The sequence below is a fragment of the Staurois parvus genome, unplaced genomic scaffold (genome assembly GCF_062004578.1).
Source record: "Staurois parvus isolate SC_StPar_1 unplaced genomic scaffold, SC_StPar_1.0 ptg000340l, whole genome shotgun sequence".
Taxonomy (NCBI): domain Eukaryota; kingdom Metazoa; phylum Chordata; class Amphibia; order Anura; family Ranidae; genus Staurois; species Staurois parvus.
In genome coordinates this window covers 5,830,301-5,857,499 of record NW_028318136.1, presented here as the reverse complement: position 1 = coordinate 5,857,499, position 27,199 = coordinate 5,830,301, and the positions used below count along the sequence as shown (strand labels likewise).

The 27,199-nt window shown below is 41.9% G+C and overlaps 1 protein-coding gene across 1 annotated transcript; it reads left to right on the top strand.

Moving 5' to 3' along the window:
* PRSS16 (serine protease 16) lies at window positions 1-25,495 on the top strand (the record flags this gene model as incomplete). The annotated part of the gene is made up of 11 exons (XM_089684230.1): window positions 1-216; window positions 1,809-1,908; window positions 6,197-6,326; window positions 8,033-8,156; window positions 10,028-10,105; window positions 11,632-11,679; window positions 16,033-16,296; window positions 19,185-19,326; window positions 19,430-19,609; window positions 23,051-23,196; window positions 24,537-25,495. Coding segments are annotated over 11 exons (1,482 nt in total), but the record flags the coding sequence as incomplete, so codon positions are not given.
* Window positions 25,496-27,199: the final 1,704 nt, after the last annotated feature.

The window sequence follows — 27,199 nt, the reverse complement described above, 5'->3', positions numbered from 1 at the left end:
GTTCATTCATTGTCCTCTGTCTTCTCTTCTCTAGCCTGGAACCAGAGACAGCTTCGGAGGAAGATACATGAGCTACGTGAGATCCAGTACTTCAAATCCTTCTACAGTCGCTTAGGTATACCCAAAGGAGCCCCTTCTTATGAGCCAGTAGTTGAAGGCTACATCACACAACCTTTGGACCACTTCAACCGAAGAAACAACGCCACCTACGAGCAGGTCAGTAAATACAAACATTGGTCATATGATGAATATTTGAGTTGAGGACCTGCCATGGAACATTCATTGGTTTAGGCACAAGGGTCCCATCAAGGAAGCGAAGCCAATGAATGTGACGTATGCTGCACCCAGGTCTGGAATGTATTTAGGAAATACTGGCATTTCCACAGGTGATGATGTGCCACTGGAGGCTGGTGGGAGCTTTTAAGGTCTTCTCACTAGATATGTGCAGAATGAAAATTTTGTTTAATTTTGGATCAATTTTTGTTAAGTTACTAATTTCGTTTAGTTGCATTTATAATGAAATTTGTTTCATTTAGTTTTGTTCATTTGTTTCCGACCAGATTCAAATTTTTCCAATGGATACGAAATATTTGAATCGAAAATATCAAATTGGATCTCTGAAGACGGCTATATTCTTTCTATTCTATTTTCTAGTTATTTCTTTTCTATTTTGTTTTACTCTATTCTGTTTTATTCCTTTATTTTCTATTCAATTCTAGTCTATTTTTTTTCTATTCTTGTTGACATTCAAATTTCAAAAGATGGCTATAGTCTTTCTATTTTTATTCTAATCTATTCAAAATTTGAATTTCTGAAGATGTCTATCTTCTTCTTCTTTTTTTTTTTTTTTTTTTTTTTTTTTTTTTAAATTTTATTCTGTTCTATTCTTGTCCTTTATTTTCTATTTGTATGCAAAGCCATACAAAGCAGTGTGCAGGAGCTGACAGGGGAGAGATCTTATTTTTTTTTTTTTTTTTTTTTTTACATACAGGTCTCTTCCCTGTCGGAGATACTCAGTGATCACCGGTGCCAGTGAGTGATCACCGGCCCGGACCCGCTGATTGACAGCCGAGGCTGCGAATGGTGGTGCGGGTAGGGCACACACGTGCGCCCCCTACCCGAAACTTCCAAATCCTTTGTCTATATATGTGATTTTGCACAGCCGTGGCACGCTGTAGCAGTATTTCTGCTATAGGGCGCTGTGGAACTGGTTAATGCCGAACAGACTTCAATGCTTCCTCTAGGGAATGTCAATATTTGAATAAATGTGTCCCAGGATACTCTGGTATGCCACATGGTGCTTCTTATTTGGTAATAGTGCTATATAGTTTAGTTTTGTCTTTGAGAACAGGTTCACTTTGACACTTTTGGTACTACCAGAGATGTGGACCACAAGTCCTTGTTCACCATCAAACAGTGTTTACAAATGTTGCAGGGCACAATGTGAAGTTAGTCTACAGTAAAATATTTAGGGGGTTTATTTACTAAAACTGGAGAGTGCAAAATATGGTGCAACTCTGCCTAGAAACCAATCAGCTTCCAGGTTTCATTGTCAAAGTTTAATTGAACAAGCTGAAGTTAGAAGCTGATTGGCTGCCATGCACAGCTGCACCAGATTTTGTGCTCTCCAGTTTTCGTAAATCAACCCCTTGGCGTACTGCATCATTTGACCCAATACAATTTAATTGCTGTGGAATGGATGCCATGTTCCTTCTTTTGATGCCTCTGTATATGAGTCCTTGAAGGCAATTGCTGAATGTTCTGACATGTTTCCTCATCTTACTCTTCCTCCAACTCTCCCCATTTAGCGGTACTGGATCAACAAAGAGTTCTGGCAGCATCCAGGTGGACCCGTATTCCTGTTCATAGGTGGAGAAGCTGCCGAATCTGAATATTCTGTCTTGGCAGGTTGGTAGAACATAATACAGCAATCCTCCTAATCATCTGGCACCTACTTTTTTTTTTTTTTTATTTTTAAACTACACAGCTGAAAAGAATGAGCACATCTATCCAGAGCGAGAATCGATCATCATGTATGTTGATTGAATACAGCTTTTCCAGTCTCCCATACTGCCCTGAGAGAAGGGGTTTAGTAATGAGAAACACTGTTCATCCTACAGATGGGCTAATACATGAGGACAATTGTAGTTAAAAAAAGTTGTAAACCCAACATTTCATATTCCTGATATGTGCCTGCTGTACTATGTACTTGTATAAAAAAGTATTCTCTTCTCTTTGTATTGCTTCCTTTCTGTGAAATCCCTGGTGTTCCTGCCAGTCCCTCTGCTTGCCTATTAAGAACTGACCACACTAGGCATGAGAGCACATTGTAGGTTTTCTGGATGTTCTGGGAGCTAATCCAATGATCAGACTTGCCATAACACTTACAGCCCCCCCCCCTCCTCCCCACACCCATTCACTGGGAATATTAGTGCACTGCAGTTTCTCCTCCCCCAGCTCTTATGCAGATAAGAACAGTGGGTATGCGATCACTTATGTAAAAAAAGAGGGAAACAAGATATCTATAATGCAGGAATGCAAATCTTCAGAACTGACAGGGTTTAACTTTTTTAATTTTCCAAAATATACTTCTTTAGTGTCATTAGTACATGTGTGATGCTCAGTCTAGTAGATCTCTTACTTTTTAAGCTGCTTATTAACCCCCCCCCCCTGCAACACACACACACACTTTTCTCTTGAAGATGGCAGGATATACCAAGTGTTGAAGTGCCCAGCCCCAGAAATTCATGAATGAACACTCAGCTTTGTTCACTACCCACCCCCGCTGTCTCACAAGTCCTCATTCTGCAACAGTGAAAGATCGCAGACTGCGCATTTGTGGGTAGGGAACAATACCAAGTGATCATTTCTGAGTTTCCAGGGCTGCCCCGTCAATGCTCAGTATGTTCTATCAACTGCAAGGCTGGGGGGGAGGGTGCAATGGAATAAGCTGCTTAAGGCCCCTTGCACTTGGGGGCCATATCTCGGTACAGTTCATCCCACTTCTGCATTCACTGTATGAAAATAACACACAGGGCCTTTAAACAAGGGTTCCAACCTGTCCAGCTGCAGGCTACCATAGGCTTTGACTGGCTGCAGCTGGACAAGGCTGGATGTGGTCCCTGTCCTTCCCAGATGAGATGCACTGCACCTAGATGGCTCTATATGTAAGGGAATAAAAGGTAAGCATTGATTTACTAAATGAAGCACTGCATATTAGAGTATGGAGGATGCTGTAAGACATAGGCATTACTTTTGAAAAAGTCATTATAGGTGAACTAAATCTTTAATTGTTATTACTTCAGATGTGAAAGGAGTAGCATGGATCACTTTAATGTAATTCTATAATGCTGACAGTTTTAGAAGCTTGCTCTTCCATATATTGAGGTTTTGTATATTCTCTACTAGAGCAGGGGTCTAGTACTTTTGGAACTAATGGACAGTTTTACTGCCCTTCAAACGTTAGGGCAGCTGGACTGTGGCTTAATGGTGAGTGGGAATGAAACAAATTACATAATTGGTGTCAATGGAAGGAATAGTTTCCCATCATTTGGTGTCAATGGAAGGAATAGTTTCCCATCATTTGGTGTCAGTGGGAGGAACAGTTTTCCATCACTTGGTGTCAGTAGGAGGAATAGTTTCCCATCATTTGGTGTCAGTGGGAGAAATAGTTTCCCATCATTTGGTGTCAGTAGGAGGAATACAGGTGAAACTCGAAAAATTTGAATATCGTGCAAAAGTTCATTTATTTCAGTAATGCAACTTAAAAGGTGAAACTAATATATGAGATAGACTCATTACATGCAAAGCAAGATAGTTAAAGTCGTGATTTGTCATAATTGTGATGATTATGGCTTACAGCTCGTGTAAACCCCAAATCCACAATCTCAGAAAATTTAGAATATTGTGAAAAAGTGCAATATTCTCGGCTCAAAGTGTCCCACTCTAATCAGCTAATTAAGCCATAACACCTGCAAAGGGTTCCTGAGCCTTTAAATGGTCTCTGTCTGGTTCAGTAGGAATCACAATCATGGGACAGACTGCTGACCTGACAGTTGTGCAGAAAACCATCATTGACAACCTCCAAAAGTAGGGAAAGCCTCAAAAGGTAATTGCAAAAGAAGTTGGATGTTCCCAAAGTGCTGTATCAAAGCACATTAATATAAAGTTATGTGGAAGGGAAAAGTGTGGAAGAAAAAGGTGCACAAGCAGCAGGGATGACCGCAGCCTGGGGAGGATTGTCAGGAAAAGGCCATTCAAAAGTGTTGGAGACTTTCACAAGGAGTGGACTGAGGCTGGAGTCAGTGCATCAAGAGCCACCACACACAGACGGATCCTGGACATGGGCTTCAAATGTCGTATTCCTCTTGTCAAGCCGGTCCTGAACAACAAACAACGTCAGAAGCGTCTTACCTGGGCTAAAGAAAAACAGACCTGCTCTGTTGCTCAGTGGTCCAAAGTCCTCTTTTCTGATGAGAGCAACTTTTGCATCTCATTTGGAAACCAAGAACCCAGAGTATGGAGGAAGAATGGAGAGGCACACACTGCAAGATGCTTGAAGTCCAGTGTGAAGATTCCACAGTCTGTGTTGATTTGGGGAGCCATGTCATTTGCTGGTGTTGGTCCACTGTGCTTCATTAAGTCCAGGGTCAACGCAGCCATCTACCAGGAGATTTTGGAGCACTTCATGCTTCCTTCCGCAGACAAGCTTTATGGGGATACTGACTTCATTTCCCAGCAGGACTTGGCACCTGCCCACACTGCCAAAAGTACCAAAACCTGGTTCAATGACCGTGGGACTACTGTGCTTGATTGGCCAGCAAACTTGTCTGACCTGAACCCCATAGAGAATCTATGGGGCATTGCCAAGGGAAAGATGAGAGACAAACAATGCAGAAGAGCTGAAGACCGCTATTGAAGCATCCTGGTCTCCCATAAAACCTCAGCAGTGCCACAGGCTGATAGCTTCCATGCCACGCCGCATTGAGGCAGTAATTGCTGCAAAAGGGGCCCAAACCAAGTACTGAGTACATATGCATGCTTTTACTTTTCAGAGGTCCAATATTGTTCTATGTACAATCCTTGTTTTATTGATTGCATGTAATATTCTAATTTTCTGAGATTGTGGATTTGGGGTTTTCATGAGCTGTAAGCCATAATCATCACAATTATGACAAATCACAACTTGAACTATCTTGCTTTGCATGTAATTAGTTTATTTCATATATTTCACCTTTTAAGTTGCATTACTGAAATAAATGAACTTTTGCACGATATTCTAATTTTTCGAGTTTCACCTGTAGTTTCCCATCATTTGGTTTCTGTGGGAGGAATATTGCCCCATCATTTGGTGGCAGTGGGAGGAATATTGCCCCATCATTTGGTGGCAGTGGGAAGAATCGTGCCCCATCATTTGGTGGCAGTGGGAAGAATCGTGCCCCATCATTTGGTGGCAGTGGGAAGAATAGTGCCCCATCATTTGGTGGCAGTGGGAAGAATAGTGCCCCATCATTTGGTGGCAGTGGGAAGAATAGTGCCCCATCATTTGGTGGCAGTGGGAGGAATAGAGCCCCATCATTTGGTGGCAGTGAGAGCACATCCTTTGTATCCATGGGAGTAATGGTGCCCCATCATTGGTGCCAGTGAAAGGAATAGTGTTCCGTCTTTGGTGTCAGTGGAAGGAACAGTTCCCCAAGGGCCGGAGTAAATGGCCACATCCAGTCTGCGGGCCACAGTTTGGAGACCCCAGTACTAGAGGCATAGTTTATTATACAGAGTTCATCAATCTACCTCTCTTTCATTCACTGATACTTCAAAGCTGTATAGCTCCTCTTCCTAGTTGAATGACATCCAGGACCTTTTAATCCATTCATTGTCAGCCCTGGTTGCTAATGCTCCACCCTGGACACACAGGAGAATGCTGCAGAGAGCAGCACTCCATCATTATGGTGTGCTTCTCTCTTCAGCATTTGGGATCCCCCCACATCTGGAGGAAAAAGGGTGAGAAGAGGACCTTTTGATGTTACTGGACCAAAGGCACCTTGATTTTATCTATTTATTTTTCTTAGTGTCTGGCGTTCTCCAAAGGCAGTTTGGGGTTGGCAGGGCGGATGACCTGAGCTTGGAATTGGGCTTTGACCCTGTACACTTGGAGGTATAAAAGGATATGCTGACAAGGACATTGTGTTTCATTTAGGAGAGCATGTGGAGCTGGCGGAGAAGCATCACGCACTCTTGGTGTCTCTTGAACATCGGTATTATGGAGCCAGTATTAACAAAGATGGCCTCACCCTGGAAGGGATCAGATTTCTGTCTAGTCAGCAAGCGTGAGTATTGCATTGCCACATTATGAGGCTGTAATGGAGATTTAAAATGGATAGCAAATACCTTTACATACGCCGCAGGCCTATTTACATTATATTGCCAAAAGTATTGCGACGCCTGCCTTTACACACACATTAACTTTAATGGTGTCAGTCCGTATGGTTCAATATTTTGTTGGCGCACACTTTGCAGCTATAACAGGTTGAACTCTTCTGGGAAGGCTGTCCACAAGGTTTAGGATTGTGTCTATGGGAATGTTTGACCATTCTTCCAGAAGTGCGTTTGTGGTCAGGCACTGATGTCGGCCGAGAAGGCGTGGCTCGCAGTCTCCGCTCTAATTCATCCCAAAGGTGTTCTATCGGGTTGAGGTCAGGACTCTGTGCAGGCCAGTCAAGTTCCTCCACCCCAAACTTATTCATCCATGTCTTTATGGACCTTGCTTTGTACACTGGTGTACAGTCATGAAATTGTACAAAATGTCTTATTATGCTGAGGCCTTAAGAGTTCTCTTCACTGAAACTAAGGGGCCAAGCCCAACCCCTGAAAGGCAACCCCACACTATAATCCCCCCTCCACCAATCTTTACACTTGGCATAATGCAGTCAGGCAGGTCTCGTTTTTCTGGCAACCGCCAAACCCAGACAAGTCCATCGGATTGCTATACAGAGAAGTGTGATTGGTTACTCCAGAGACCACATCTCCACTGCTCTAGAGTCCAGTGGCGGTGTGCTTTACGCTACTGCATCCGACGCTTGGTATTGCACTTGGTGATGTAAGACTTGGATGCAGCTGCTCAGCCATGGAAACCCATTTCATGAAGCTCTCTACGCACTGTTGTGCTAATCTGAAGGCCACACAAATTTTGGAGGTCTGTAGCTATTTACTCTGCAGACAGTTGGCGACTTATGAGCACTGTGCGCTTCAGCATGCACTGACCCCACTCTATCATTTTACGTGGCCTACCACTTGGTGGCTGAGTTGCTGTTGTTCCCAGTCACTTCCACTTTGTTATAATACCACTAGCAGTCGACTGTGGAAAATTTAGTAGAAAGGAAATTTCACGGATGGACTTATTGCACAGGTGGCAACCTATCACGTTACTGCACTTAGAAGTCACTGAGCTCATGAGAGCGACCTATTGTTTCACAAATGTTTGTAGAAGCAGTCTGCGTGCCTAGGTGCCTGATTTTATGAACATGTGGCCATGGAGGTGGTTGGAATACCTGAATCCAGTTATTTGGAGGAGTGTCCCAATACTTTTGGCATTAGTGTATATAGGCTTCAGTATGAAGCCTGTTGTACCCCAAAAAGTTCCATGTAATGCAGCTGAAAGAGCTCCATGAGTGTAGGTGAACTAGTTGTGACTTGACAGGTCGTGACCTGGCTCCACCCTTTTTTTTTTTTTTTTTTTTGCTCCCCCCAGCACTCGGTCAACTTGAATGAGCCCCCTTAAGCTGGCCATACATTATATAACTTTCATGTTCAATTTTCTTTTAAATTTGCCTTCAACTTTGCAGTGCAGAGGCCTGTCTGATTGAATACAAATTGAAAGTGTTTAGGTTTGACCTCATATTATATGGTTTTGGTAAATCCTAAAGGAAAATTGTACAAGAAAAAAGTATAATGTATGGCCAGGCTTAGTCTCTCCATTTTTTCCAAATTAGGACTTCCAAGGCCAGTAATTTTGTAACGGTTTCTGCTCTATTAGACTTGCAGACTTGGCTTCCTTCCATTTGATCATCTCCCAGAAATACAATCTGACTAGGAACAACACTTGGATCTGTTTTGGAGGCTCCTATCCCGGATCTCTGTCTGCTTGGTTCAGACTGAAGGTGAGGTTTTAGCTCTGCACATAGTAGTAATGTTGGGTCAGTTTTTTGGATACAAAACGTCTGAGTGTGGGCAGCACAGTGACTTGGTGGTTGGCACAGATGCCTTACAGCAGTAGGTCCTTGGTTTGAATCCCAGCCAGGACACTATCTGCATGAAGGTAACAAGTTTTCCCTGGGCTTGTGTGGGTTTCCTCCAGGTACTTCGGGTTCTTCCGATGCTCCAAAGACCTGCTGATAGGTTAGTTGGCTAGTATGTGTCCTTTAGCAACAACTTTAGATCAGGAAATATCCATTTTTGTTGGTTTCTTTAAAAGATAAGTTCACCGTTGGGGACATGTTACATGTTCCACCCGTTGTTAGGGTGGAGCCTCTAACATGTTCCCATAGCTGCAGCCGTGCCTGCCCCCCCCCTCTCCTCTGACAGTATGGGGAAACTTCTCCCCGTATTATCTGTCAGATTTGAAAACTGCGCGGCTGTGGGGGACTCCGCCCACACGACCGCTTCATTCATTCACGTACATCCGTGAATGAATGAACTGCAAGTCCCAACAGCCTTAGCAGCTGTCGGCTTGTAGTTTTCAGTGAACTACCAGGGCGCTATGGAGTGCTGTGGTAGTTCATTCAAGCCCCTTCTTCCCGTATGGCAAGCAGATATTCTGAGAGGTTTACAGGAGACCTGCATGGCATCAGTGATCTACTGATTGCTGGTGAAATGCTTTCCAGGCTCCTTTTGGACAAAAATAATAAATGCATATTTTGTTTTATTTTTTTAATTTTTTTAACCTGTGTACAAAAAAAGTGCCTTTTTTTTTTTTTTTAATTATTTTTGTCCAAAAGGTGAACTTATCCTTTAAAATAGTTTGGCCAATGATCTTAACACGGTCATGATAGTAGAGTTAGGATGGGGAAAAAGGTCAGAGTGCAGTCAGAACTGTTAATCAACATACTTCTCCCCTAGGTCAATCATGCAGAACATTCAGAAGACTCTGCATCAGCATGGCAGCCAGGAAACTAGTATTTTCAGAAAGGGAGGTCACTGATTTGCAGCCTCCAAAATGCATGTGCATGTTTCCTGTAAAGTTTTTAGAGTAGACTTGCTGTTTCAGTCTTGTTTGAGTTAATTTCTTTTTATTAATTTTAATGGGAATAAATTGCAAGGAATTTGTTTATAGGGTCAACCAGGGGTGGACTGACAAGTCATCGGGCCCCCAGGCAATAGGGGATTATAGGGCCCCTGTGTCCTCACCCACACCTAAAAAAGCCTATGAAAGGTACTAGGGGCACCTCGTGGGGCCCCCTACTGACCCCGGGCAGTGCCCGAGTGCTCGAATGGTCAGTCCACCCCTAACCCATCCAAACGTTTAAATTTTAAGGTTGATGTCAACGGACTCATTCTTTGGGATCTCTTAGGGAATCTCATTGCACACATTACTATCTAAAATTCTTACGTGTTTCTTTTTAAGGTGACCTATTGAAATTTGTTACCAGTCAATATTGTAATTCTGTTCTTTAAAATTCACACAATCCTGCCACATAATATAGCCAGGAGGTAACATCACAGCTCTGCAGTTTTCAGTGTCGCCACTTCACATCCAGCATGCTTACTGCACTATGGAGAAGACTCGTTCCTTTGGTCAGAGCTTTCCTTTGCTCCCCCTAGGATGACCACATTGGGCAAATACATGGGCTTGTCATGGCTGTAATTCTTGTTTTTAGTGTTCTAGTAAAGACTGATTTCTGGTAGTTCTATGAGCAGCATTTACAAACATCTGATTAAAATTTTAATAAATGTGTAACTCTCACACTAGTCTACTATTTTCCCCTGGACTCATGCTTCAGTAATACCTGTGTAATGTTTTGTTTTGTTGCAGTTCCCACATTTGGTTTATGCAGCCGTGGCCTCTTCTGCCCCTGTCAGAGCGGAGCTCGACTTCGTAGATTATAACAAGGTACTGAAACATCTTGGCAATGTTTTAGTAAAGGCTGATTCCACCCAAAACTATGCAAGCAAGTTGTTACATGTTCTGTCTCTCCAATCTAAGCATTGAAAGTGTGATCTCTGTTACTTACAGTTGTGATGAGATAGCGATAACTCCAATCTTATTTGAACAAACAGTGACTCGATCCAGACGACACCTTGTAGACCTTCAGAAGTTTATTCCATAAACTGAGAGAATCTTACAACGATGAACATCGGATAGGTCAAAAGATCATAATGTGATCTACTCCATAAGACATGAGGCTTGAAGCTGAGGGGCATTACTGGAAAGATGAACAAAGGGGTGGAGCTATCTATACAACATGAACTAAACCAAAGGAAAGGGAGGAGCAGAGACAAAATACAAAGAACACTTAAAGGCATATGACAATCGTGTGAAACATGACATTACATAAGAACTTCATCTCTGCTACCAATGTTAACAAGTTTACCTGTTGTGTTTATATGCTGCCTGTTTGTATGAGGCCCCGACCCCCTTTGCCGCTATGACATCAGATAAAATAATCCTATCTGCCTACTCCGTCTTCCTTGGAATGTACACTGAGCTGTGCATGCGCAGCTAAGTTTACATTCTGGCATGGTGCCTTTGGGGATAAGAATACAATACTCTTGCTATAAATGATAAGCAGCAAGCACTTTAAATATGTTCCCACATCAATAAATTCTTGGGCCGAAAACCGGCAGCAAGAGAGAAGATGCCGGTACCAGCGAGGGACCTCGTGGGTGTTGCACTGTTAAAGCAAAGTTGAGTGACGCTTACTTTAGTTCCACTTGAAGATGATACAAATAGTAATACATTGAGTAAACCCTAAATGTTAAAGGATATGTTAACCTTCGGGGACATGTTCCACCCGCTTTTTAGGGTGGACCCGCTTTTTAGGGTGGAACGTGTTCCCACTCCTGCAGCGGCATGGCAATCCGAGCCCTTTGTGTGACAGTAGTACAGGGAGAAGTTTCCCATACCAGATGTCACTTTTTGAAAAGAGCACAGTTCAAAGTTTTGTGAATGAATCCCCTACAAGTACCATCATCCTTCGTAGCTGTCCGCTTGTAGTTGTCAATGAACTACGACAGCGTTGTTGGTTGAGCGCTCTGGTAATTCATTGATTCTCCCTGTCAGTGTAAAACTGTCTGCCCATAAGATGTACAGGCAAATAGATTACACTGACAGTCTACAAGAGTCCTGCATGGCACCTGCGATCTGCTGATCTCTGGTGCAATGCTTTCCAGGCTCCTAAAACAAAGAATAGTAAATTCACATTTTTTTTACCTGCAAAAATATGTGCATTTCTTATACTTCTTATTTTTTATTATTACAAATCTATTATTTAAAAAAAAAATTCTTTTTAGGTAAACTTATCTTTTTAAGGCTTTACCATTCTAATTCTTTAAGAAAAAGGTCCAGATTATTGCAGATGCCCATCGTTTGTTAAAGAAACGGGTTCCATGTTATAAATGTTGTTTGTCTTTTCACAGGTGGTAGCTAACAGCTTGTCGGACCCAGTCATCGGAGGATCTGAAAAGGTACAGTGAATGTGACCCTGTTATATTGTAGCTCTATGTTCCCATTGCTAAGAAGCTCTCTGCTGGTCCAACTTTAAATCAGATGTGGTCTTTTCACTTTATTTTAGATACACATGTAAAAAAAAAAAAAAGATCAGTTTGCTTTGTATAATGCTTCAGCAACCTATTGATGTATAGTTTGTCATTATATCCATACATGGGGGCAGCCATATATGTTTAATATGCACTTTGGTTCTGCTTACTGCTACACAATGGTTGAGCTTCATTTCACAATGCAAGTCTATAAATCAGATTATTCATTGGTTTTTAAAGAGTATGTGAACTCTATCAATGAACGTTCTCTTAGTTGCTTCCTTTTTGGTCTGTGAAATATACCCTTGGAAGTGTTCTGGTATATCTCTTCAAAAAGTGCACAAAAATTACAATCTTGTGATCTGATCACTTCCTGTGTTCATGGAGGGGTTATGGAGATAAGGAGAGGTCTCTGTTTCATCCGATATTAAATAGGCAGGGCTGACACCACTTGCTTAGGATTTTAGAGCTGTGCTGTCATGTCAAAAAGGAAGGTAGGAGCATACTCTATTTCTGGCATACTTCATAAATTTTATATTCCCTTGGCATACATTTTATACTCTACAGAGCCTCCTACAGTGGCAAAACTACAAATCTATATATCAAATCACTAGGCATCAGTAATATATTATTATACAGGATTTATATAGCGCCAACAGTTTGCGCAGCGCTTTACATTGTAAATGTTGTATAGATCTGTGATGGCTTTACACTCGGGCTCCGTTCACACCCAGGTGGTTTGAATTGCGGACAGAATCGCTGCGATTCTACCTGCGATTTCAAAAAGCTCTTCGGAAAAAAAAATGACAAAACTCAACGCGAATTTCAGATGCCATTCATTTTAATGGAACCTAAAAATGTGCAATTGTTGGACTGGATTATATATTTAACATTATAGACACGGTAACACGGGGACCCAAAACTACAAAGAACGGAGTGGACAATTGCGTCAGGGAGAGCTCACTGTTGGAATATCCATGCCAGGGGCTGACTGAATCCAATAGGTTTCACCTAAACCAAACTTGCCACTTTTGGGTGGGCTGATCCTTAGAAAATATGGAAATACACTTAGCTGATCCCATACGAAAATATCTTACATAAGTGCAACAAGCCTAGGTTTATTTCCATGTAGGAAATAACAATCAAGCATCTGCTAAAGAAAACCTGTCTATAGCCATCCTCAGCCTCTAACTCCTGATGGGAGCCTTGGATATGGCAATCACTGATCTGGGCTCAGGAGTGGTGCTACTTCCAGGGCACAGCACACCCTTGCAGCATCACAGTGATCTACCTCTCCTAGAATCAGGGCCACTTCCAGGAGCCAGGCAATGGAAGGTAAAAATTATCTATAGCTTATCTAACAGGAATGTGAGGTTTGGGTGCAAAAGAAGTCTTATTTATTAAGTGCTTAATCCATGTGATTGGTTGTCCGTGTGGTCACATGACTGGCAAAAGTTCATCACATAAACATTTACAGACACAGCTCCCCATGACAAGGTAGTGCAATTCTAAATTCCACATTGGCAGCTGGTAGTACGCAGAGGTATGTAAAGATATTTGTCAGACTGGGCTGTCATTGACTGCTCTGGTACCAATCAGCATCATTGCTGATCAAGGGATCAGAATAACAGCTGTCTAGAATTTTTCCCTTTTTTTTTTTTTTTTTTCTTCCTGTGTGCCCTCACTGCACATAAATAAAAATACCATGCAATGTTAAAAATAAACAAATAAAACATTAAAAACCTTTTTTCATATTTTTTGGCCATTTATTAGCCTAAATTTTAAAAAAACTGAGCAGGTTATTAAAATATGTCCTTTAAAAAAAGAAAAAAAAATGGTAGTATGATTTAATTTAGCTAGGCAAATCATCTTAACGCTCTTGTCAATATAACTCCTGCACATCGACATTGCTATATTTGGTCTGGGCTTCCAGCCATCGATGACCTGATGCAAAAGCAAGCATTATGGAAGGGAATTCTTTTACATATGTAAATGTCACCTCAAAAATTACTTTAAACAACGCTGTAGCAAATCAAAATATGTACTCATTGAAAATACACTTTACTGTTGCTTTAAATGCTTTTTACGTGCTGGGGGGGACCAGTGGAATTGAACGAGGACCGCATTGCAGTGTTAGCGCAGACTGACATAACTATTGGCATTCATTTTAGCAGTATGCAGCTAAAAGTGAATTATCTGTTGAACTCCTGTCTATGTTGCACCAAATGTTTGCCAGGGAGCACTTGGCAGCGAACTGTGTACAGCACTTTCTTTGGACAGTCATATGCAATCCCATCAAAGGAAATATTCCTGTAAAGTTTACATTAAATTATTCCTTGATGGCAATGTTACATTTTTACTTGCCCAACTAACCCTTAGACCAGGGTTCCATAGAACTCTAGGGTTCCTCCAGAGGATGCTTGGGGTTCCTTGTGCAATGAGCAATTTTTACCTCTTGGATAATTTTTCCCTCTGACATTTAATAACTTTTAGCTATCTATAAGGGGGGGAATTCTTCCCAATGACCACAAGTGTAAGGAGCTTTCTTCCCCCCTCACCACCCACTACCCGAAAGTTATTTTGAGGGTTCTTCTGTATTGAAACGGTTGAGAGGCGCTGCCTTTCAACCACCATTCATTAGTCCTGAAATTTTACTGTGCACTCTCCGAACCTGTGGTGGGGCTATCCCTGGAGCCTTTCCCGATTTGCAGCATGCACTTATAGAAGTCTTTGGGGAGCAAGTCCAAGGGTGCCGAAACACTTGCATATGACTGTATTTGTGGACGCAACGTAGTGTAAATAATCCGTGAGTGTTAACCCCTTGCCGATCGCCTCATGTATGTGTACGGCAACAGAACAGCTCTCTTGCATTGGATCACGTATCTGATATGTGATCCAGCCCTTTCAGGTAGGGGCGCGCGTGCCGCTTCAGCTGTGCTGTGATTAGTCACAACACAAGCTGGTCATCGACTCTTGGCCAATGATAGCCGGCCAGGACCTGCTGATCAGCGAAGAGGAAGACAGAACAGAGCTCTGTGAATGTAAAAAACACAGACGAATGGACAAGTTTTCTTTGAATATTACAAGTCAATTGAATAGCGTTTTTGGTTTGTGCTGCTCAGATGCAATGTAGTTCAACTTGAATGTTTTGCAAGTTCTGTATCTGTTCTGTAAATATTTGCACATGGCGGCAGCCATACTTGTATACTGTATATGGGCTCTGCTCCCTGTTTAGTAATACTAAAAGGTGGATTTTATTTATTTATTTTTGTGAAAGTCAGTGTGGTCAGGTCTAATTTGATTAGCCCCTTCACGCCTAAGCGTAAAACAAATCTAAATGCCTAAGCACAGTTTTGCAACGTTGACATGTGTTAGTAAAACTGTACATATCATCACAACTACTTTGTAGATCCAGGTGAATTATACCACGTTTTTTTCAGGACAAATTGGGCTTTCATTTTTTTTTTTTTTTATTATTATTAAAGGAAAACTGGCCCAAAATAGTAAAAAAAAAAATCATTTTTTTATTTAGCTGTGTGTTTCTTGTTACTACCATAACCTACCACCAAAGAACAACCCAAAATAATTTCTCCAGCTCTTGACGATTGCAGCGATACCATATATTTGTATGTTATTTGTTTTTTGTACCCGTAGTACAGCCCAGAAACAATAGTGCACATTTTGTTTTTGTCTTTTACCTAAAACGCACTGATACCCAATTTTTCTTTTTTTTTTTACATTGACCCAAACACATACCCTGGCACTGAACTAGATCAAACCTTGATCTAGGTATATTTCTTTATTTTTTTGTTTTATTTTTTAATATTTATCTTTTTTTTTTTTTTAAACATTTTTTTTCCCTCTATGCCAGGACTTGGAGAGATGCAATGTATCTCTCTCCTTCATTCATAGAGAAAAAAAAAAGGGGGCCAGGCTGTACAGTGACTGATCACTGTGATAGCCAAACAGAGGCTATCACAGCGATCATGTGACCCGGAATCGGGAGTCCCGGGTCCCAATGGTTAGAACGGGACCCGGGGCTCTCAGTGACACCCCGGTCTTTGTGCTGGGAGCGTGCTGTGTGGCACGCTCCCAGCAGAAAGACATTTACGCAAATATGCGGCCCCACGGAAAAAAGCCCAGTGCTGTGAGACCGCATATTTTGTGTTATGTTGGCATCAAGGGGTTAAAAATAAAAATACTCTATATAAGGCTATGATTGTAGAATGTGATTGCATCGTGTGTTGCCAGCCTAAAAGCCGTGCCTTGCTTTCTCTGCAGTGTCTGAACGAAGTGAAGGAGAGTTTCCGAGTAGTGGAGTCTCTTCTCAAAGCGGGAAATATTACTCAGCTAGAGAAAGATTTCTTCTCCTGTGCTTCCCTCCACCCACCCGATGACTACACTGAGTTTGTCAGTAATCTGGCCGACATATTTATGGGTGCTGTGCAGTACAACGACGAGTCTGCAGGTAGTGATGTCAGGAAAATCTGCAAGTATATGCTTTCAGCAAGCTCTGTCTATGAAGGACTGAAACTTTTAAACTCGGTGAGTACCACTATAATTCCTTTGACAATGGCAGGCAATGCACATTTTAGATTCGTGACTACCATGCACAAGAATTTCCATATATTTATACAGATCAAATGCTGTTTTACAAAAGGCGTTCAAGTCAAACTGGGACTTTTGAGTTGATATAATAAAAGAACAAATTCAAGAAGTGTAAATTGCATTTATTTTTCAACATTCTCCCCTGCTAACTAATGATTGGAAAGCTTAGACACGGAGCGATTTGTCAGTACGCCTGAACCAACCTAGGACAGCCTGCTTTACTTCGTCATTCTTGTGTTCTCCGCTCTCACAGAAAGATTCATCTCTTGTGCAGTTTCACAACAGGTTATGTATCCGTTATCCAGGATCAGGCGTTCCATGTGCTGAATGTCCACAGCAATGACTGCTGTGGGCTGGGAACCACCCCGGCCGGGATCATCAAAAACATAAAAATGAGCAAAACATTACTGGTTGGAGTTATTACTGCAGATAATAGAAGGCTATATGTGAACACAATAAGTAGTCCTAAATGTCACTGTAGGCAGAGAATGACAAAGATGGCCCATGAGCATCTCACAAGAACGAACAATTCATGGGTCATGAGTGTTACTGAATCCAATTGTAACAATAAATATATAGCAAAGAAAGAATGGGAAAATGAAATGTGAGAGCCTACAAAAACAGGAGGCCATAAAGGAGTGATAGTGAAAGCTAAGGAATAAGTATAATCGGTAAATGAGGGGGGGGGGACACATTGAGAATACCCAGAGCAGCACTGAAAAAGTTCCAGTGCTTATAAGGAGGTATAGCTTGTTATAGGCATTGAGGGATGGGCATATCATATCCACGGAGTCCACACCACAAGAAATGTTGTCCTTTTTTTTTTTTTTTTTTTTTTTTTTTGTAGAGAGTTGAGCTTTGAAAATATTAGATATGGGTTGCACAGAAGAAGATGCAGCAAGGGTGCTTACAGCACATCATCTAGAGAGGGTATACAGTATACCTTGGGTGATGAGCTGAAAGGGTTGTAGTCAGTTGTTGCCATCTCTGTCCTGGAAGTTGGCATACCTACATCTTAAAGTGTTACTAAACCCAGAACTATGCATTCCCTTTATCTCAGTGGTGCTCAACCTGTGGGTCGTGACCCCTTTGGGGGTTGAACGACCCTTTCACAGGGGTCGCCTAAGACCATCAGAAAACACATATTTCTGATGTGTAAAGAGCAGCTGCTGTGTTGAAAGCAGCTAATCTGTTAAAAGCAGCTACTGTGTTGAAAGCAGCAGTATTGGAGGTAAAACAACACTTCATGAATTATAATTACTGGGTAAACATTGTTATGGTTGGGGGTCACCACAACATGAGGAACTGTATTAAAGGGTCGCGGCATTAGGAAGCTTGAGAACCACTGCTATATCTGGTCTGGAAATGCAATTATTTTAGTAAATATAAACTGCTAAATACCTTTTCTCATCAGCAGTTGGAGCAGTCTTGTGACTTCTATCACTGTCCAGTCGAGCACTGGTTAAAGCTTGTAGGAGGAGTTTTCATTTTGCTCTAGGAGGGTACAGAACCCCTGACCTCTGTCTGGACAGTGCTGATTGGCCCTGTGCTGATCACATGCACTCTCCCAAGGAAAAAAAAAACTCTCCAGTATTACACACCAAACTTAGCATGTGCAGTGTCTCCACACAATATGTCTTATCAGAAGATAAGAGGGGGACACTGAAAGAAGGGGAGGATCAGAGAAGTCAGGATCAAACAGCCTTTTTATGCAATGTAAAGGATTAACCCCTTAAGTTCCACAGTAAGTAGTAACAAGCATGCCTTACTGCATATACAGACTGATTTTACTGTTGTGGGTTTAGTAACACTTTAAGTGTGCAGGGTCAACATACAGGCAGTGATGTTGTCAGTGGCCATTTCAGAAATACTCTTAAAAAGACTAATGCCACTCTCATTACAGTACTATCTCATGTAACTGTACCTGCACATAAATGCTGTTGTAAGGGATTGCTGGAGAACGTTCACATAAAAATGAGAGCAATAAAGATCTTACAACAGTCTCTATGAATGGGTACTGTTAGATGGGGTAGCAAAAAGAATTAGAGGGTTTTTTGAGGGACAGTGGAATGTCAGAATGACCTAAAGTGGTGATACCATAATATTAGTTTTTTCATTGTATTTATAATGCGGAGATGTCCCTGAGTATGATGCTTTAGAAGTGCATTTTACATGTAGCCTTCGGAAAGTCCCACTCTACTCAATCATTTCTGTTCCTGCAAATACAAAAGGGTCAAATTTTAATGTGTTTTAACCTTTTCTGAAATATTGAAAAGATGGGTGAACAACAAACACTTTCCTCACCCCCTGGTCCCCACTGTACTTGCCTCCGTGGGTGATGAGTTGTCAGTGCCCATGCGGTCAAAGCAGCAGTCCAGGGATTTGAAATCCCTGCTCCTCTCCCTCTTCTCACTGTAGTACTTACAGGAGAGATGCTCTGTGCTGATGCTGGCCAATCAGAATCACTCTGATCTGTCTGAGAAGTGCTGCAGAAAAAAGAGGGAGAATAGTGGGGATTTCAAATCCCAGGACCCCTGCAACAGCTGCATGGGCACCGACAGCTTGGCATCCATGGAGGTAAGTACAGCAGGGACCAGGGTGGTGGGAAAGGTGTTCACCTTTTCAGAAAAAAGAAAGAGATGGACTAACACTTCAAGTTATGAGGGATGGGCAAAGGTTTATCACATGATACCCCTTTAAGGGGAATAGAAAAAACTGCCCTGCAAGCATTGGTGGCTGGGCTATTATATAAAATCTGGAGCAAAACTGGCAGCTGGTCTATTTGATAATTGGAAGAATAATTGTCAGTATCTTTACTCTTCCAGATGTTCATGGATTCAATGGGGATGAAATGTGTGGAAAACTCCCACGAGAAAACTTTGTCAGACTTGAAAAAGACAGAGCTGGATCCAGTGGGAGTTGGGGAGCGGCAGTGGTATTACCAAACATGCACAGAGTTTGGATACTGTAAGTGTTGAGCTTTAATGCACACAAAACTTTAATTGTAGTTACCAGATGTAGTAATTTTTTTTTTTTTTCATATCATTGTATCCATGCTTTCCTCCCACAGATCAGACCTGTGAACATACTTCTTGTCCTTTTTCGCCCCGAATAACTCTTCAGTCCCAGCTGGACCTCTGCACAGAAGTGTTCCAGATCCCGAAAGAGTCGGTCTTCCAAGCTGTCCAGTTTACCAATGAATTTTATGGAGCTGATCACCCAAAATCCAGCCGGATAATCTTTGTTAACGGTATATCAATTTTAAGAGTAATTAAGGATGATCTAATTTAAAACAAAACCGGGAAAAAGCAGTCCTCTGTAGGTTAACTACTGCAAACCCTCATCTGAATTTGTTGTGTAGATGTTAAGGCAGGCCATGCCTAAAATGAGTGCTTAATAGGAGGTTCCTCTGTTTATTATAATCAAATGATCATCCCTTATGTTGTAAAAAGAAACCTTGCATTACCTCCACCTATAGACATGCAGCACCCTGTGCTGTAAACTGTAAACGTAAAGGTATTGCTGGGAATCTCCTACTCCATGCACAGGCTGCCTGTTATTTGGCATCAGATTTTTGGGAGAGGCAGCAAGAGGAGATGAGTATCTTGCCAAATGTTGCTGTATTAGTATCATGGTTGCAAGGAAGGGATGTTCTAGAACATGACTGGATGCATATTCAAAGAAAATGTAATTTTTGGTAACAGTGTGTAGCATATGAAGCCATTTTTCAAATTTCTATCTATCCTAAAAACATCAAACTAAATTTCCCAGCTCACTTACCAGCCAACCTGCAACAAACCGAATTAACCCTGTATTAACAGTTCGTGTTAAAACAAGGGGTTTAGTTGGCACACATTTGCAAATATATTTCACCAATTTGCCAACAGTACAAACAAATGGCAACCACCCCAACCTATAACTGGCCATTGCAGCAAGGAGCACATAGAAGGGTGACGCATGTCAAAAAACAACTAATACAAATTCCCAGCTTACTTGCCATCAGCTCACTTGCTAGTATAGGTTCTTGCTGTGTGCTTTCTGAAGGTGTTCTTGCTGTGCACTTTCTGAAGGTTTTCGTGCCTGCAGTCACACTATCCACTGATCTTAGAGTCTGCTCAGTCCTAAAGGTCCTCCTTGGCTCTGTCAGGTGTGGCTGGGTCCTCTCCACTTTCAGCTGAGATTTTTACCATGTCCATGCAAATTTTTATGACCCAAGTAATCCAGTTATTTGCTGACTCGCAGATGCCACAAGTGCGCTGCTGCGCCCTCTCCTGCAGAATCCATGTCTGATTTGTCAGCAGCCCAGCAGTTTTCGAGCCAACAACCACAGAGGGGTTAACTACAGCTCATTCAGGATAGATTTAATTTCCAGTTTGGAAATCAATGTGATGGCAGATACTCCACAGACTTTATCCTTCAACAGTATCACCTTCACCTCCTTGATGCTACAGCTGCACTAGCTCTCCTCCCTAGGTTTTCTTTCCTCTATCCCCACGTGGCGATCTGCCAAGCAAGTCTGTGGCTTTTCCATAGAACAAGCACTCCAGTGTGCTGCAGGATAAGGAGATTCGATCAAGAAGGGTGCCCACCTTGTCCTACTTGGTTGGCTTAGGGAGTTTTCCAACCAAAGAGCGGGAAACACTCACTTTGGCGATGTGCTAATCGCTCAATCCAGCAGTTCAGGCTAGGAACGAATACACCAAAGTAATACTGTATTCTTACTGCATCAGCAATGGCCACATTGATGTTTTTCAAGATTTTCAATCCCACTGTTAACACGGCAGGCTGGGGATCTCATTCCGGTGAATGGTATCCTCCCTTTTTTTTTTTTTTTTTTTTTTTTTTAGCCCACAGTAAAAAGGAGCTCAGTGTTAGTGGGTGAGTAAGTGATTGGAAACATCTTGACAAGCTGTTTGCTCTCACTAAAGGCTTATTATCCTATCTATTTAGTGAGAATTTTGTATAGAAGTGGTCTATTCCCACTGTGGATATGGCAGTGTCCCACCTTAACAGTGCTTACCATCCTGCATATGAGAAACCAATAAGTGGTTGGAAACCCTTTTTATAGAGCCCTGTGCTTGCTGGTGGGCCTTGCCCTTCACATTGTTCTGACTGAAACCTTACCATGTCTGACTGGTCAAAATCTCTTTACAAAGATCTCATTGTTGCCAGGGTTGTTCCTGTACTTAAATGATATGTGGAGGAGAAAGCTGTAGCATTCAATATCAGTTGAGAAAACCCTTTCCATTTAATTTGTCTCATGTCAGTTTAAATGTGTAGGGTATCTTGGGTAAAATGCTAGACTGCAAAACCCCTTTTTAAAAAAATGTTTAATTCACATGTCCTTCAAAAGGACAGCATCTCTTCAGACCAGAACCTGACTGTATTATCAAGGATGCTACTGGTGGCAGGAGCATCCATTTTCCCCAGCAGAGGAAACCTAAGGAACAGACTGCAAAGTCCTTCCTTCCTGCCTTTTTGGAGGATCCTCACGATGGTCATCAGCCTGTTGGGGAGATGAGTGGTCCTGAGCAACCTGTTAATGCAGGGGGTTCGCAGGAATCTCCTCTTCCAGTCAATATCCTGAAACGTTTTGGATGACTTGGCAGTCTATAGCATTGGACGATTTACTGGAGGGTGATTTGATCCAGATTCTGTTGGACAATGCAACAGCAGGGGTGTACAGCAATCATTGAGGAGGAACTAGAAGTTTCACCACAGCAATAAATGTAAATTGGATCCTGTTCTGGGCAGTGCATCATGTTCCAGCCTTTTCAGCCATGTACATTTTAGGCATAGATAATTTTGGAGGTTGGCTTCCTCAGCTGGCAGTGCTTAAACACAGGAAAGTGGTCCCTACACCTAGTGGAAGTAGTGTATGCTCTGGTGTCTTAGTAGGATCATTACCTCCTGATGTATGCCTTTTCCTGCTTTGCAGTATCAAGAGGGATTCTGGTAATCCTAATTGATCAGGAATAGCCCATATAGATGTTGCAGGCCGATCTGGTAAGACTCCTGGTAGACAGTTCATGGGATTCATCAGAACATTTAAGATCTTATATCCCAAGAACCAATTTTCCATCCTTCACAGTCCTTGGCTTCAACGACATGGCTGTTAAAGCCCAAGTTCTGAGAGAGAGGTGTGTCTCTGTGTTTGTGATTCCTACAGTGCTAAAAGATAGGATTCTACTTTTTGTAAGGTCTATAACTAGACATGGAAGGTATACTTCACTTGGTGTAAGCCTCAGGAAAATCTCTATATGCAGCTGTGTCTGAACCAGCTTCAGGCTTTCAGCACCATCACCATCGTCCGGTTTCAGCCCTTTTTATTCTGCTTCAGCGTACATTGGCCTCTCACTCGCTTAATAAGACCTTTTGTACAGAAGGTCCCCATGTAGTTCCTTCCCTTAAGTCTATTCCAATCTATGGGATTTTATTATGGTTCTCTTTGCTTCTGATTATCCTTTTGACTAGCCTACATATTTTTTTTTTTTTTTCATCGGTGTCCAGTCCTACTGTATGCGGCAGTATAACCCAAAGATTTAAGACTTCCTATGTCCTTCATTGGATTCCCAGAAAAACAATTTACTTTGAGTAAAAAAAAATTAAATTTTTTTCTTTCTTGTTCAGATATTTTGTTTTTATCTATATTTTGCATTTTCATTTAATGTCCTGAATATCTCATTACTAGGTGATGTGGATCCCTGGCATGCACTCAGTGTACTGAAGAATCAGTCTCACTCGGAAATTGCCATCTTCATCAATGGAACAGCCCACTGTGCAAATATGTATCCATCGGATGCACAGGATCCTCCATCTTTACAGAAGGCTAGAGAGGTGAGGAAATATTTTATGATGAAGTCATCAATTTCGTACATTTAAATAACAAAAAAAAAATTACTCTGCTGAGCACTAGGGATGGGCTTGATGTTTGAGTCAAACATCGGCCGTTTGTGTGCTCGCCGAACACACGATCGGTAAGGGCGTTCTGCGGGCTGTTAGCTCCGCCTAATTGCTTACATCTGACCCGCAAATGTCAGATTTCAGCAAGACTGCATTGTGACAATGCTGGACTCCATGTTTGACGATGGATTACAACGATGGAACAATTTTTTTGGCTTTTGATGCTAGTAAGCTCCCCTGCCCATAGACCCCCACAATCACTGGGCCAGGGTTGTGGGAAAGAGGCCTTTGTCGCCATCAGCATGGAGACACCGTCCACATGCCAGGGGCACATGGCTTGGTAAGCTACAGGGAGAAGGGGGGGGGGGCTCCTTTTTCTCCCCCCTTCCTTTCCTGCCCTGCCAGGCCTGTGCTCAGATCAAGGGTCTGGTAGGAAATTAGGAGGGTACCCATGCTTTTTACCCCCATTTTGGGGGGCTGGGGTTCCCCTAAAAGTTTTACCAGGCCTAAAGGGTCCCTACCAACCTTCCTACCATACCTAAAGGGTGTTTTTTTTTTTTTTTTACTTTTAAGCAATGAAAAAAGACTGCCCCTTTAAAAACGGTACTCTTTGAATCTTTGAGAGTAAGCAAAGTATAAAGTAAGACAGAAGCAAGGATAAGATCGGGGACACTCCATCATGGCCGAGAGGAATTGGGGATCAGGTCTTTGGCCCAGACCTGAAATTCAGATGAGAAGTGGAACATAGACCAGGTGTGGGAAGAAATTTTAATTTTTTTTTTTTTTTTATCATGAAACAAAAAATTGTAATGTAGTTTTAAGTTCTTAATCCACAAACTGATCTTGTGTGTTTTTTTTTTTTTTTTTTTTTTTTTTTTTTTTAAATTAACCCCTTTCACTCTGCCTCCTGGCGGCCTTTTATGGGGCCTTTACCGTTGGGAGACGGTGCAACTTGTCTATCAGTGATATCACTGTGAGAGCCAATCATGCTGGCTTCTGATCAGAAGCCATGACCTAGAGACAGCTGGTCTGCATGCTCCATCGATATCCTCAGGAATGAACGTCAGGACACTGTATACACATACCATATGTGTGGTACTGGGCCACTTTTTCTGTTGCTGCAAATAAGTGTTGCCTGCTCAACAAAAGGTTAATTTGTTGCCTCAGTATAGCTGATGTATCTTCCTGCAGACCTAGTGCCATGGCACACTAGAGATTTTGTTGTCCATTTAATGAACATCTAAACTAACCTGCATTTATATTCTCCCCTACAGGAAATTGCAATCCAAATTGGAGAGTGGCTGAAATCTGCACGCGAGGAGTCTTAGCCTTTTTTAAAGTTCTGCACTAAGATAACAAGACGATGAAGAGCCCAAAGAACATTTTTTTGTGTGCACTGGAAATTTTTTAAAACACGCACTAGCTATTATTTACCAAAAATATTTTTAGATTTGATTTTAAAAACAATATTTCCATTTAGAAGCAACCATTTCATATGGGTAGGGGGCAATTGAGAAGGCTGTAGGCAACAAATACTTGATTTACCTTTTTAGAGCCATGAAATTCCTCTGGCTATATTGGGGGTCAACGCCACTTGGCATTGGGAGATCCTCTGATGCCCAGATAGGTGTAAGCAGGGAAGGTTAGAATGTGAGGGAGGTATTCTCAGAGTTTATAAACCATATGGCCATGTCCCTCCAATCATGGATGTTCTGCTACTGAATGGAAGTATTCCTCTGGAGATTATGCAATAATGCTCCATTTTATTATGGTATATTTTGTTTTTATGTCATTCTAGCTTTTCTGATGGGACAACCAAAGGAAATAATTTTTGAAAGTGAAAATTGTCAACTGGCAGTTATTTTTTTTAATTTTTTTTTATTATTTTAATTTTTCTGACATGATGCCAAGGTGTGGAAGGACAATGGATTATTGCTTAGAAAGACGTTAACAAGACCCACTCATTTGGCTATAATAAATAACATGGTAAAAAAAATAGTGATGTGCAGAAACCGATAGCAACCAATTAAGGTGTTAACGTCTATAGAGCAATGGAAGTATTATGTTTGATTTCACACCTTTATTCAAAAATCCTAAATATCTCATAACTGTTTACACTTTACATGTGACTGTTGTGCTTGCACAGTTTTTTTCTTATCTTCTCAACTCAGGTTTTATGATAAAAATGAATCTTTTAGGAAAAAAAAGCTTATTATTAAACATTTCCAACAAAGGGTGTTGTGGCTGATCATGTTGAATAGATTGGTGGGTAAACAGGTGCTGGATTGGGGCAGGTAAAATGAGTCATGGCCTGCATTTGCTTGGTTTTAGGGGGCAACAGACTTTTTTTTTTTTTTTTTTGTTAATGCAAGTCTACGGAAATAAATTAGGAAGATAGGAAGTAGAAAACCTTCTCTGTGCAGCAGCTCCCCCAGCCCCAATACTCACCTAAGCCCACTCTCGATCCAGCGATGTGCACTGGCAATCCCAGGACTCCCTCTCCTCATTGCCTGAGACAGCAGCGGGAGCCATTGGCTCCCGCTGCTGTCAATCGCAGATAGCCAATGAGAAGAGGTGGTGGGGACAAGCCTCACCTCTGTGTTTGAGTGGACACAGGGAGCAGCGGGTGCCCCCATAGCGAGCTGCTTGCTCTGGGGAACACCCGACAGCAGGGAGGGGTAAGGAGCGCTGGCAGGGGCCCCGCAACAAATAAGATCTGGCCTACTCTGTGCAAAACCACTGCAGAGAGCAGGTAAGTAGGATGTGTTCATTATTTAAAAAAAAAAATGTAAGCTTTTAATATCACTTTAATAGTGATGAAACATTTCACCACATGCAGAATATATTTTTTCTCTGGTCCCTATTGTCTGCTGTTTGTCTTATGCTGTTACCAGGAAAGGAAAATTATGGTAAGAATTGTTAAAGCGCAGCTACAGTCAAAATGTAAAAAAAATAGTCAGCAGCTACAAAAACTATAGCTGCTGACTTTAAAAAAAGACACTCACCTGTCCCCCAATCCAGTGGTGTACTTACCGCTGGTTTCATCGGCTGTCTTCTCCCCTCGGCATCCTAAGTGCAGGCACCCGGGTGTGACAGCTTGCGGCTTTATAGCCGGGTGCCCACTGCGCATGCGTGAGTAGTGCTGTGAATGGGGGAGGAAGGACAACTGCTGCCGATCGCCTAGGCGATTGCAGCGGAAGTAGGGACAGATACCTGTCAAAATTGGGTACCCACTCCCCAAAAGTGTCAATCCTTAATGGGGAGAGGGGAACAAGGCTGTAAAAGCAGAACTTTCCATTTTGGGTGGAACTCTGTTTTTAAAGTTTTGCCGTATTTAAATAAGTATAGGTTAACTAAAAAAAAATAAAACAATTTTTACACACGCACCTCTCTCTAGATAGATGAAGCTTTGATCATGTCAGTCACTGTTTTCAGAACCTGGACTGGCTCTGTAAGTCAGCCAACATCGGGCTTTAGCCCACTGTGGCCTGAAAATGGAGTGCAGAACGAACGGACTCCTGTGATCCCCATGAGAAGTATCGCCAAAAGATCATTGGCTATACTTCTCCTTTAACATGTACAGAACTGTGCGTACACATTCTGTGGTCATAGAGGGGAAAATTGTGGCCTTGAGTGTAGGGTTGACATTTGGTCAGTACAAAATGGACAATGTATTAATATGAAAAAAAATTATAGAGCTGGTATTTTTATACAGAAAAAGTGGACAACTTACCTGAAGGACACCTAGCTGATATCCAGTACTGATTACCATTCACTGCCCTATTTGCTTAAAGTGCATCTAAAGGCTCCTGTATGCCAAGTATCAAATCCAGTTACAATGTGATGCACAAGCTTCGTAAAGTAAATAAAATACTTTACCCGCCTTCATTTGTGTCACACATATTCCCCCTCCCAGACACTGCAGCTCATAGTGGGA